The 12,949-nt window shown below is 39.7% G+C and overlaps 1 protein-coding gene across 1 annotated transcript; it reads left to right on the plus strand.

The window, feature by feature from the left end:
* Nucleotides 1–1,250: 1,250 nt before the first annotated feature.
* Nucleotides 1,251–12,713, plus strand: GALR1 (galanin receptor 1). The gene is made up of 3 exons (XM_013940311.1): nucleotides 1,251–1,952; nucleotides 8,808–8,873; nucleotides 12,343–12,713. The coding sequence occupies exons 1-3, from the start codon at nucleotides 1,251–1,253 to the stop codon at nucleotides 12,658–12,660; spliced, it is 1,086 nt and encodes a 361-aa protein (XP_013795765.1). The 3' UTR covers nucleotides 12,661–12,713.
* The last annotated feature ends 236 nt before the right edge of the window (nucleotides 12,714–12,949 follow it).

Here is a 12,949-nt window from a genome sequence, read left to right on the forward strand (position 1 = left end):
CACATCTGAACAGGTCTGTTTGTCCCTGCTGCTCTCACACTAAAATTGCTGTAAAGTAGCTTTGAGCTCTTCAGTAAATAGGAAATGTAAAAGAGGCTATCTGAAAAAAAACCTATTTTCTCCTAGCTTTAACTTTTGCCAGTCTGCTCAGCGTGCACTCCTCATCATGGACGGAAAGTATTTTTAACAATTAGCAGTAAAGATAATGCCTAGAGAAGAGAGATAAAATAACAGTATAATCAGATGTGGCTCACTGATTGATAATTTGAAAACAAAAAAAGAACTATCAAAAAATTCTGTTTCATTGACAAGGCATATGTGTATGTGAATATGTATGTGAACTCATGTCCATATTCTGCAGAACGGGCTGTTTCATCCAGTTCTGAAAAGAGTAACTTTTCAGCAGCTCAGATTTTGGCACCTTGAAGAATTCCCTGCAGCTTTCTGAGTCTGAATTCCTCAGCTATAAAGTGACCTGCAATAACACAGTAACAGTGTTTTGAAACATGTACTAGCGATTTGAACGTGAAAAGCGGCCAGACTTTTTTCTCTTTGTTTTTTTTTTCTCAAGGAGCAACAACTTCCACCTCTTTTTGTCCTGTGAACTAAGGTGCATTATGAAATAATTAATAAAAATCTGTGAGCAAGGTGCAAACAGCGAGAATAGGAAGCCGTTAGTTCAGGACTGGCTCTCACGGCCGGCCACCTGCTCGGAGCACCCGCGCAGGGGTAAGCACGCGCCTCCTCGAGCGGATCCATCTCGGCGGAGCTGAATCGCCCATTACAGCGGGACTCGGGCGGCGGCCGGGCCGCGCCGCGGGGCCCCGCGGAAGCGTCTAACAGCAACGCCGGGGGGGGGGGGAGGAAAAAAAAAGAAACCCGCCACCCCGCTCGCCTCCCCCCACGCAAGCAGCGCGGGGGCAGCCGCGGAGGCGCCGCCGCCGCGCGGGGCGGGCCGGGGGCGGTGGTGGCGGCGGCCCCGGCCCCGGCGGCGCGGCCGGAGCGCCTCCCCCGGCCGGCGGCGGCGGCGGGCGCGGAGGGACGAGCCCGTCGCCAGCGGAGCGGCGCGGAGCCGAGCGGTGCGCGCTGCCTGCGAGGGGGCGGCCGGGGCCGCTGCGAGCGGCGCGCGGAGCCTGCGCGGGGCCGCGGCGCCCCGGAGCGGGCGGCGGCCGCCCCCGCGGCGCGGCCGGTGCCCGGTGCCCGGGACCGGCGTCCCGCTTTCCGCCTCCGCAAACTTTGGCAGGGGCGGCATGGAGCTGCGGGAGCCGGCGGCGGCGCCCCTCAACCGCTCCGGCGCCGGGGCAGAGCCGCCCCGCGGGGAGTTCAACCTCTCCGGGCTGCCGGAGGCGGAGGGCAAGCCCCTCTTCGGGATCGGCATTGAAAACTTCATCACCTTGATCGTCTTCGGCTTGATCTTCGCCCTGGGGGTGCTGGGCAACTCACTGGTGATCACGGTGCTGGCGCGGAGCAAGCCAGGCAAGCCTCGCAGCACCACCAACATCTTCATCCTCAACCTGAGCATCGCTGATCTGGCCTACCTGCTCTTCTGCATCCCCTTCCAATCCACAGTCTATGTGCTGCCCACCTGGGTGCTGGGCGCCTTCATCTGCAAGTTCATCCACTACTTCTTCACTGTCTCCATGCTGGTGAGCATCTTCACACTCTCGGCCATGTCTGTGGACCGCTACGTGGCCATCGTGCACTCCCGACGCTCCTCGGCCTTGCGCGTCTCCCGCAACGCACTGCTGGGTGTGGGGCTCATCTGGGCGCTCTCCTTCGCCATGGCCTCGCCTGTGGCGCACCACCAGCACCTCTTTCACCGCGATGCCAGCAACCAGACCTTCTGCTGGGAGCAGTGGCCCAACCCACGCCACAAGAAGGTCTACGTGGTTTGCACATTTGTCTTTGGCTACCTGCTCCCGCTGCTGCTCATTTCCTTCTGCTACGCCAAGGTGGGGTGAGGCGGGTAGGGGTGGCAGTGGGGGGCCATGGTTGTGGGTGTCCATGGAGCCCAGTCTGGATGTGGGGACATCTCTGGGGATGTGGAGGGACAGGGTGCTGTCAGATGCCAACAGTGGTGTGATGCAGCAGGACAGGGGGGAGTTTGTGGTGCAAGGGGTGAGAGCAGGTCTTACAGCCAAGGGATGGTTGCGGGTACGTGTGTGTTGCGGGGGACAGAACGGTGAGGACAGGGATTGCACTGGGGGAAGGGTTGTGTGGGCAAATGCTCGGCTACCCTCTGCCAGATTTCCGTGGCGCAAAGCGTTAAGAAGCCCCAGTGTCCTGCTGCTTTCTTTGTGAACACAACTCTCACTTTCTTGCTGTCGTGTATAAGGAGTTAAACTCAAGTAAAGTGCAGCCAAGCAACAAGTTGTTCAGGCTTCAGACAAAGCGTTGTGATTCTTTAAAATGCAATGCGCTTAAAGTAGTATGAACCCAGCAATTTGGGCTAATCCAGTAAAGCTGTTAAGAGCAACAAGCACACCATGCTGCCTTGTCTCTGTGAGCTCCATCTTGCCCCAGGTGAAGTGGATGGGAGGTTCACCTCTGCCTCCAGCAAGGGTGGGTAGTGAGAGGAAGCAGTGACCCTGGCAGGAAAAAGCAGTAAGTAAGAATGCCTGAACGAAGCTACATAAGGACTACTTAGGTGTTGAGAAGTCAGTTCTTCAGTTAGCAAATTAAATAGCTTTAATTTGTTTAGTAATAGTTTAGTATTTAATTTGTATGAATAATTTTAAGTTCTGTTCAAATGTCAATTTAAATGTGATATAGAAATTAAGGCTAGAATGGCATATAACTATATTGCTAAAACTTTGAGTTATGCAGAATTCAAAGCACAACATTTCTAACGTTTCTAATGAAACGAGAGCAACCTGGCAAAGGGAGGGAGGGGGGAAATCCAGTTTTCCTATATAAATGGAATTCCAGTTCCTCTGGACAAAGAAACAGGCTTCTCATCTACAGTAGTGAATATGGCTGTGAGCAGTGTGGGGGAAGAGGCTGTTACTGTAGATGTAGATCATCACAGTGTTTTAAGAAAATATTGAAACTGTTACTGAATGTGGGAAGAGAAGGCTTTTCAAGCATTAAGAATTACTATTTATATTTTTAAAAACCAAAACATCTTCATTTTCACAGCCTTTAAAATATAGATACATGAAAGAAAATTGAAAACAAGTCTTTCAAAATTATGACTGTCTTGCATAGTATAGAAAAAGTAAAGATTTATTTAAATATGCTTAAACAAAATATAAACTTAGTAAACAGCACACACCATGTTCTTACAGTGCACTCATAGAAAAATAGATATTTTCTTATTAATATGAATGTGTAATTTAACAAAAATCCCAAATGTGAAATACATGTCCAGAACAAGTTAATAAGATCAAGGTCAATATAAGTTGCACTAAAATCTCATTCTTAATTTGCTGCCAGACTAGGATCTCACCCCTGTTTGGTCTAAGGATTGACAGGTTTTGAGTTTGTACGTATGGTCCTGCTTGCTGAAGGATCTAACCTAACAGGATGAATTCTAGGACCCTGTGGGTCAATAAAACTGAAAAATGTTGTGCCTTGTAGGTAATCTGTAGTAATGTAGTGCCTTGAAGGTATTCGTATGCTGCATCATAAAGGCTCATTCCTGCCCTCATTAAGAGCTGCTGGCAAATCTCCAGCTGCAATATTTTGGCATGTTGGGCAGAGTGAGGGAGAAATTAAGGATGATGGCAATCGAAAATCAGAGTTGGAGTTTTGAATTTGCCAAAGCCATTGCTTCTATTGGAGGTCGCCGTCAAAGTGGTCACCTGGAGCTTTTATCGATGTTGCTAAAATACTATAAAGTATACTAGATATTTTGACTGCTCAGTGCACAGAGGGTTAAAGCATAGCTGCTGTGTAATAGCCTCAGAAGTATTATAAAGATAAATGCATTAGTTTCTTAGGGACTTGACTGATTTTTCATGAACTGTGGGTCTGCTAAATAACAATCTTCTGATAAAGTAGATTTAGACAAAGGAGAGATGCAGTTCTCTGTTTGAGTATATTGCCTTTTCCAGACTCTTTAAAGGCAGTTCTTTTTTTCTGTATAAGCAAACTGAAATTGAACTTTCAGTTCTGAAAGTCCCTTTTTTTAGGCACTCTAATAGGGAGCTGAGTTCCTTTTCTCTCTCTCTTTGTTTAAATTATGTTAGGAGAGATTCATGTTTTACTGGGATCTCTCGGCAGTAGACAACAATAGCGTTACAAATTAGGGAAATCCTGAAATAGTGATAAGTATTTGGAAGAACTGTCCTCCTACAAAAGCAGAGCTGGTAGTCTCATGTGATGCATTCTTAAGGCAGAGGTTTATGAGCTCATGCTCTGTATCAGGTGTTTACAGCTATCCGTTTCCTCTCTACCACAAATAACTATGGATCAGTTTCAACCAAATTTGACAAAGGAATGGAAATATCAGAAGGAATGATATTTCCCCAACTGTGTGAAAAGATACTATCTGTCTTCTTTTTCCTTTAAGGAGAATCAGTGTTACTAAACATCAGGCAATCCACACAGGAAGGGGTTTTATGTATTGTCTGCTTGGGTAGAAGAAACTTCATTTTGGGAAAATATAGTCAAGAAAACACAAATCTATAGGAAAACACCTTTCACTGGCCTGAGTGCTCACAGAACTGCTCTTTAAAGAAGATTACTTCTCCAGCCAGAGGAACAGTGATTATTGAGTTACTCACAACACCGCATACCACAGACAGGCTGAAATGGCTTGTCATGATACTCAATATTTTTTTTAATTCTTATTTGTTTTTTGTGTGTGTTTTGTAACATTGCTGTAACGTTCAGTAATCCATTTTTAAAGACCAAAGTGATAAAAGATTCACAGTGAGCTTCTAACAGTTGTCATCTGCCGGAGTAGTGCAAGGTGACAACTGATTTGGGGTGTCTCTGCTTTTGAGTTCCCGGCTATGAGGCTTCACTCCTTGAAAGTCCAGCCTGTTTCAAGCCTGTAGGTTGGGCACCTAAAATCATTAGTTAGCTTCGAAAATTCTGAGAATAGTTATATAGTGAAGATAATTTCCTTTTATAGATGTATAATGTTAAAAACTTCATAGGGTGTTTTTTTTTTATCTTAAGAAATACTAGAGAAAATTTGCTTCCATTACTACCAATCATTCTTAACATTCTGAATTCAAGAAAATTATGTATGATTTATAGAGTTGGTTAAAAATAAGTCATGAAAAGCTGGAGCCTCAACATAAATACAAGCTTATATAGTTCTTGGCTTAAGATATTATATCTTAAATTTTGCTGTGAGGGAAAATTTTAATGGAGAGTGCTCATCTACACTGAAAAGAAAAAGGCTATGACACATTAGAGACACTATTAGATGGAGGAGGGTGAAAGATCTGTTGTGACAATAGAAGTAGCAGCATTACTTTAACAAATGGATTGCAGGCAATGGCACTTGAATTTAAATCAGGTTCATATTATAAAATACAGTTCAGAATGTAATGCTCACATTATGGCTCTGTTGAACAAGCAGTTTGTTCTTATTAGATAATGAGCTTGGGCCGGCTTTCCTGATGCATGATTTTAAATGGATAAACTAATGAATAATGAAGGTGTAGCCAGTGGAATGATTATATATAATCAGATAGGAAATATGCTTTGAAACAGGGCAGATTTCAAACTTTTATATTGTTTGACTGACATATAGGAATAAGTACAGATACTTCAAGCATGAATAGATACAGATGCTTTAAGGGGTTTTTTGGTTTTTTTTTCTTTTTTTTTTCTTCTTCTTCTTCTTCTTGCCTCCCTTATTGAAAAATCCCCTTTTCATCCTGATTTGGTCATAGTCCCTCAGTGTTTGCTCTGGGGCCTATTTGTAATCCTCAAACCATCTGAAGGTAGTCCCCAGCAACTGCAAAAAACCTCCAAATAGATAACAGTCCTGTTGTAGGCAAAATGAAAATCCTCCCAAATGTCATCAGTGGTAGTTTTGGTAGTGCATTCCGCATGAGCATGGAACTTCTTTTATTTCTATAATCATACAAGTCTTCTTACATCTTCTTTCACAAGAGTGTAACTCTCTTCCCACAGAACCTCATCCTCATCTCCGGAAAAAAGAAAAGCTATTCCTTCTCAAAGCCAAATATGATCTCTCATCAACAGGTATATGAAAGGTGTAGTTAGAAAAGCTTCATGTAAAGAGTTAATTTTTCCACAGAGCTGAATTCTTTTAAGATATAAGACCTTATTAGAAAAGATTGTGGACTTATATTTTGGCAAGGTGAGTATTTCATTCTGTGAGTTACATGTTCTTTTGGGGAACAGCCTGAGACAAGAAAAAGCGGCACGTATAGAAATACAGAATTGTTATTCATTCAGGTGAAGTGACAATGGCTACTGGAGAAACACTAGTTTATTCATTGTCCCAGAGAAGAAATAATTCTAACAGGGCTGTGAGCAGAGGGGTCTTTGATTGGCCTTGTAGTGTTTGTACACAAACCCTTAATATTCTTCCGCAGCTTTTCTGTTGGTCTCTGAGTACTGTTCCACTGCTGTTGATAGGTAATTAAATTCTGCCTATGTTTCTTGCTGCTGGTTTGCATACCATCTGGTACACTACCATACAGAGCTAGAATGTTTTCACTGTAGAGGCTGCACGTATTTATTTTATGAAATATGCATATAACCCAAAAGAGGGAAAGTTGAGAAGGATTCATTGGAAGGTTATCATCTAAATCTTCACAACCCCACAAAATATCCAAAATAACAGCTTTGACTACTGCATCTTCCTTTGGACTGGAAAGAGAGAGAGATGCCGTGCAAAAGTTTGTGACAAAAGTTTCAGAACAACAACAAAAGAATGCTTATAACTTTAAAAGGGGATTTTGCAGTTCTGACTTCTGGGAAAAGTTTATCTCACTTTAGTATTGGACTTTGAGTAAAAATCACAGTACAGTTGAGAGCATGGCAGGAGACAGGTTTTGGAGAAGTCCAGTAGAAACAGCCTTTCCTTTTAAGTTATGTGAGGTGGGGTATGTATGTTAGGTGAAGCAGCAGTGATGGGAAGAGAATTTCACTGTCTTTCTTCCATGCTCTTTTTCGTTTCTACATTTTCACTCATGGGCTAAGCAATTCAGCTGTCGTTGACACGGTGACAGCAGGAGAATGAAGAGTCTCAGAGCCAGAGGATCGTATTCCTGGTCCTCTGCTGGATCTTGGGGGCTCTTCTGCCCTTTCATTCTGGTCTGCTTCCTCATGGACAAGGAAGAAGGGTTCCAGTCAAAGCTAGACCTTCTCAGAGGAAACCAGTTCAGGTTTGCCAGGTAGCAGCCTGGCTAGTGTTTCAGAATAGAGAACGGTATTATGTATGCAGGCCTGAGTCTTTCACACATGCACATGTCAGTACACAGATGTGCACAAATGAACTACGTTTCTAATTAAGCTAAGTTAGAAGTAAGCTAGCTATTTATTTTTATTTGTGATTCTCTGGTAGATAAGAGCAGTCACTTAAAAACAGAATCAACTGGTGAGCCACAATCATTCACAAATACCATCCTGTTTTATTTTCACACATTATGTATGTTCCTAAGACTTATGAATGCCACATGGGATCAAATCTGTAGGTTATCTTAGCTGGTATCCTGTCCTGATAGTGGTTAGCCAGGCATTCCAAAAAAAACAGAGAAAACTTCCCTGAATGATGAAAGAGAATTTCTGCCTTCTTCCCCACCTCATGAAGTCTCCCTCTAAGCCCTAAAATTTAGTGTTATATTCCTTCAAAAATCTTTTAAATGCATATTTGCTTTAGTTCTGGATGATCTTATTTATTAATTGTTCTCAATTCATTTCTGAGCTATGCAAAGTGTGACTAACATCATCATCATGTAAATTTGAGCTCTGTAATCTGACTCTACATTATACATAAAAAATTTCCTTTTACCAGATTTTAATTAAACCCTTGTGTTTAATTCAGTATCTCAGTTTTTAATACTGGATGGTTTGCAACTTGTTAAACACATTCAGCTGAAGAGCATATTCTCCACCCCTTTGTACCTGCAAGTCATGCCATTTGTATATTAAATTCAGTTAATGATAGCTGCAGATAAAGCAGAGCACATTCCTGATATCCACTCTCCAAAATCCTAAGTTTACATTAAAATTTGGACCCTATTGTTGGATGACAGGTAACTTTGCCATATTTAAAAAAAAAAAAAAAAAGACCTACGAAGTGTACATGACAAGTAACTTCAAACTCTTGATAAAGGTCATACCTCATGTGAAATGTTTCGTAGTATAAATTATTTTTAAAAGCCCAGGCTTCTTTTTGAAGATCAAATAGGACTAACATCCTGATTATGTTAACCAAACACCCATCTGAAGAAAGCAAATTATGCAGGTGACTCAGAAAAGCTCTGACTCAAAACATACACTTTTTATGTTACATGTAATAAAGGTCAATCTAAATTAATAAGCACTGACATTTTTATGGAAGAAGAATGATTGCTAATTCTAGCTGCAGGATAGGTTTCCATTTATTGCCTTGTTCATTGTAATATATATTTGTTATGTGATACATTTGTATTTTTATATAAGAATTAAATGGTGGTGTGCTCCGTGTTTGTTAATTCATATAGATTCACATATGTAATTCCTTTGGATCTTATACCATGCATGTTTGATATGTGTAAATTGGATCATCAGTGTTTGTAAGCAACCCGTGCAGTACTGGAGACATACTCTAAAAATATGTTTTATGAATTCTAGAAAATGGTGAAATACAAGATGCAAATTAATCTTTTCAGGTTCTTAATCATCTGCATAAAAAGTTGAGAAACATGTCAAAGAAGTCAGAAGCATCCAAGAAAAAGGTAGATCGTTTTCATTACCAATTCCTATTTGTTTATATTTTAGTTTTATGGGTATGCTAATTTGGTACTATATTGTTTGTTGCCAAAGATGTAAAGAAGAGGAGGATTTGAAACGATGTATTTAATGACATACTCTGTCTCCCTGAACTAGCAGAATTGGAATCTTTTCTGATCTGAATTTTCCATCCCAGTGGGTAAAGCCATTACCTGAAATGCAGGTGTTCTGGACTTTGGAGCATCTGAAATTTAGACATTGAGAGACTGCCTGTCTCTAATATAAATCTTATTTTCTTTTTGCTCACCAGCGTTTTTCCCTTACCTTGTAAATGTTTTTTTTATCTAGTTATTTTTTATGTTTTGTGAAGAATTTCTAGCTTATATGCTGCGACTTCCAAATAAGGATTATCATACATCATGATAGGAGTCTAATAAGAGACTTTCATGACTCTGCAATTCTTCTACTATTTTCCATTATACCCTTTTTTTATTCTCTCATGTTCAAGACTTAAGTCTTGGGTACAAGCAGAATTGTGAAAGGTCTTTAAAGCAGAACATTAGCTTTGCAATTTAGAATAATATTTGAAATATGTGTTTATATAGTGAATTTGTCAGATAATATATTATGGGTCTGACTTTTGAGGAGATTTGACCACAATAATCATTTGACTGACTTCTCAGTTTATGAACACAGAGTCAGAAAAACCCTTAAGGCTATAGCTCTTCATTTGATCTGATCACTATTACCATATGGCCATGAAGACTCTCTGCAGTGTAAATGAGATATACGTGGACTCATCAGCAAATATGTAATCTATTATTTATGCATTCTCTAATTTTTGGAAAAAAAATAGATTTTAATCCCTAGAATTAAAAGCAGTATATCCCTGATTCAGCAGAATGTTTAACATATATGTATATGCGATTAATCTCATCAAGGACGAAAGTGTAGTTTTTAAAGGTGGTCAGTATATTGCCATCTCTCCTCTCAGGTGAGTTATTGTCAAACTGGAAATATCTTTGCATTTCTTTAAGTGCTAAATATTGAAATTGCAAATAAAAGTCAGATCTAGCTTCTGAACTGGCTTGCATATTGCAGAGGAAAGCATTACAAGTATGTACAAGACTGCTGGGGCATACCTGGTTCAGAAACTAAACAAAAAGAAGCACAAAACTTTTTTTATTTAATAAGTAAGTTCCTGATCCTAAGGCCTAATTCATGTTTTTTAAAGCAAGTCTGTTTTCATTAGTGTATGTTCGCTGGTTACTGTATGTTTCTCCTTCCACTGTTTTCCTAAGAATATATAATTTGTTCTGCATTTCAGGCCTAATTCTTCATTTCTAACTTTATTCAAACCTGTGTAAAAATTTCAAGAGTAGAATCTTGAAATGAATTTTTCGTATGTTTGAAAAAAGTTAATGAAAAATACAAATGTGCTTAAATGCTGGGGTTTTTTGTGCTTTTTAGTCACATAAAATATCGATGTAAAAATCATAATTGCTGAAATCTTATTTCAGGTGGTTTTCATTTGCTAATAAGAAACCCTAAGCAAGGTCTCATTAGGTAAACAAGAGTTGCCCTTTAATGTTACCTTGGTTGCAAGTTATAGTGATGATGATGTAAAGGTAAGCTCTGAAATTAGGCTCAGGGGCAATAATGGAATAAAACAGATGTTGCAAGGATTTTCAGTTCGTTATGCATAATTACTTATTCTGCAGGTATGATATACTGTAAGCATAATAGCTATAAGAGACACATGGTCAACCTCAGCTTTCAGTTGCATCTATACAGTCTATTGAAAGTCAGTGATTTTCCAGGTGTAATTTTTAAAATTTTGAACAAATGGAGGTAATACGCTTCTTATGAAATAACTATTCATGCAGTATCCTGGTAATCTCTTTTCAGTTGGAATATTAATACATTGAAGGGATCGGAGAATGAAGTGCTTTTAGTTTATGCTTCCTTGTTTGCATGTTTTTTTGTGATGAGAGCTGAAAGAGAAAATATTTGTATGGCTCGTCGTTAGTGGGTACTGGCCTAAACTGAATAGGGCTAAACAGAGAAATGTTTTTTTGCTTTTTGAGACTAAACAAATTATATTTACAATAGACGTAATGTCCTTTGGTTTCTGTTGTGAGATTTAGCTATCCAGGAACAATATCTGTCATCAATTATTTGTCCTGCTGTCATAGAAATTAAACCTTTTTTCTGTAAGAAGTTAAGTTATATTGTGATTAGATAGGTCAGTCTGAACGATCACCAGGCATTAATCAGTTCAAGTAAGTATAGACCAGGTTCAATAAACTAGCAAAATATCTAGGCGTTCTGTGTGCTGAAATTGGTATCTCCATGGGCACTATTATGAGTTAGTTTTGCCTATGAAGAAGGGACTAAGTTATCTGAAAAATCAACTTATGTTGTAAAGTGTTAATATAGTAATTATAATAGTTAATAACGTAATATGCTTTGGAATTAATCTTAGGCTTATATTGGTAGAGTGATTTAGTTGAAAGGGGTACCTGTTAGAGAAATAGGTATTAATTTTTTGAGTAATTGCAAAGCACTGCTTTTTCTGAAGAAGTGAATGAAAGCTAAAGAAAACATTGACAATTTGACTCCATTGTGTCTTGGAGAAATATGTACAAGACCTGAAATTTCTATACAGATATTCTAGCTGTCATAATATATCTAATGAAATGAATGGCCCTTCTTTGTGAAAATAATGAGAATGGAGTCAGGAGGCAGCATTTAGGAAATTTTACTCTTTATGTTACAGTCTTCTAAATTCAGTGTTTGGTGGCCAACTTCAATTTCCAGACTGTCAAAACCAATATGCAATCACCAAAAATTTCAGGCTCCTAACTTCTGTCATTTTTCCTAGTTGCATCCCAAAATGTTGTCGTTATCACTCCATCACAGAAATTTTATGCTTAACAGAGAGACTTTCAAAAAAGCCTCTGCTCCTTGTTTAGTCACTTGAGCAAAATCAGTCTGACTGTTTTAAGCTCTTTCAGAGAATGAATTACTTCGCTTAACTGCCTTCGTGTATAATAGAGCCCTCTTTAAATTCTGGCCAGGAATCCCTGTGCACCATATTAAAATACAGCTCCTTAGATTTGGATTAGATATTCCAAAGATCCATATTGTCATTTTATTATGTCAAGCTTACGTCCACCTCAGAAAAGGCTAGGATATTGTGCAGGGAATCAGGAATGTCACTCCTTATTTCTGAGCAAAACTATGCATTTCCTGTTTACTGTGGAATTTTCAAGATTTACATCCTTTTTGAAGTAGTTCACTACACAAAATAAAGTGCATATAAGTATTGAAGTAAAATCATTAATGAATATTCAAAAGTGTGTTCTCTTTCAGTATTTTTCTCTTTCACAAATAATGGTTTTGAAGCAGTTCGGGTTCTTCAAGTGCTTATATCTGTGCTTATCTGTGTTTTGTTTTCTTTCCTTGTCTCAGACAGCACAGACTGTGTTGGTGGTGGTAGTGGTTTTTGGAATATCCTGGCTGCCACATCATGTGATTCATCTCTGGGCTGAATTTGGAATTTTTCCACTGACTCAAGCCTCATTCCTCTTCAGAGTAACTGCACACTGCCTGGCTTACAGCAATTCTTCTGTGAACCCGATTATATACGCATTCCTCTCTGAAAATTTTAGGAAGGCCTACAAACAAGTCTTCAAATGCCAGATAGGTAATGAGTCACCTCTGAATGATGCTAAGGAAAATAAAAGTCGGATAGATACACCACCATCTACCAACTGTACACATGTGTGAACTTTAAAAAGTGCCGTATGTTGGGTTTTCCTTTGTGTGAACTAGACTTCTAGAAAACAAAGCACAATGAGCACTATCTTCAGCTTTACCTTGATAATTAGTATTTAATTTACTGAAATTGTGTTTGTAGCAAGACTTTGTAAAACCAATATGAAAGATAACTGGGTTGATCCTTTGTGTCTTAGATATCTTTATCAAATGAAGTTCTTGGAACTTTGAAAGATATTTCCAAAAAAACATTGGTGATATGTCTGTATTTTTATTCATTAAGCATACAGTGAATAAACAT

The sequence above is a fragment of the Apteryx mantelli genome, chromosome 2 (assembly GCF_036417845.1).
Source record: "Apteryx mantelli isolate bAptMan1 chromosome 2, bAptMan1.hap1, whole genome shotgun sequence".
In the NCBI taxonomy this organism is placed as follows: domain Eukaryota; kingdom Metazoa; phylum Chordata; class Aves; order Apterygiformes; family Apterygidae; genus Apteryx; species Apteryx mantelli.

Bases quoted from the DNA above. Each gene is read 5' to 3' on its own strand.
- GALR1 (XM_013940311.1), top strand. From the start codon at position 1,251: ATGGAGCTGCGGGAGCCGGCGGCGGCGCCCCTCAACCGCTCCGGCGCC. The intron at 1,953-8,807 runs GTGGGGTGAGGC...TAATCTTTTCAG, and splicing joins TTTCCTTCTGCTACGCCAAG to GTTCTTAATCATCTGCATAA. The intron at 8,874-12,342 runs GTAGATCGTTTT...TCCTTGTCTCAG, and splicing joins CAGAAGCATCCAAGAAAAAG to ACAGCACAGACTGTGTTGGT.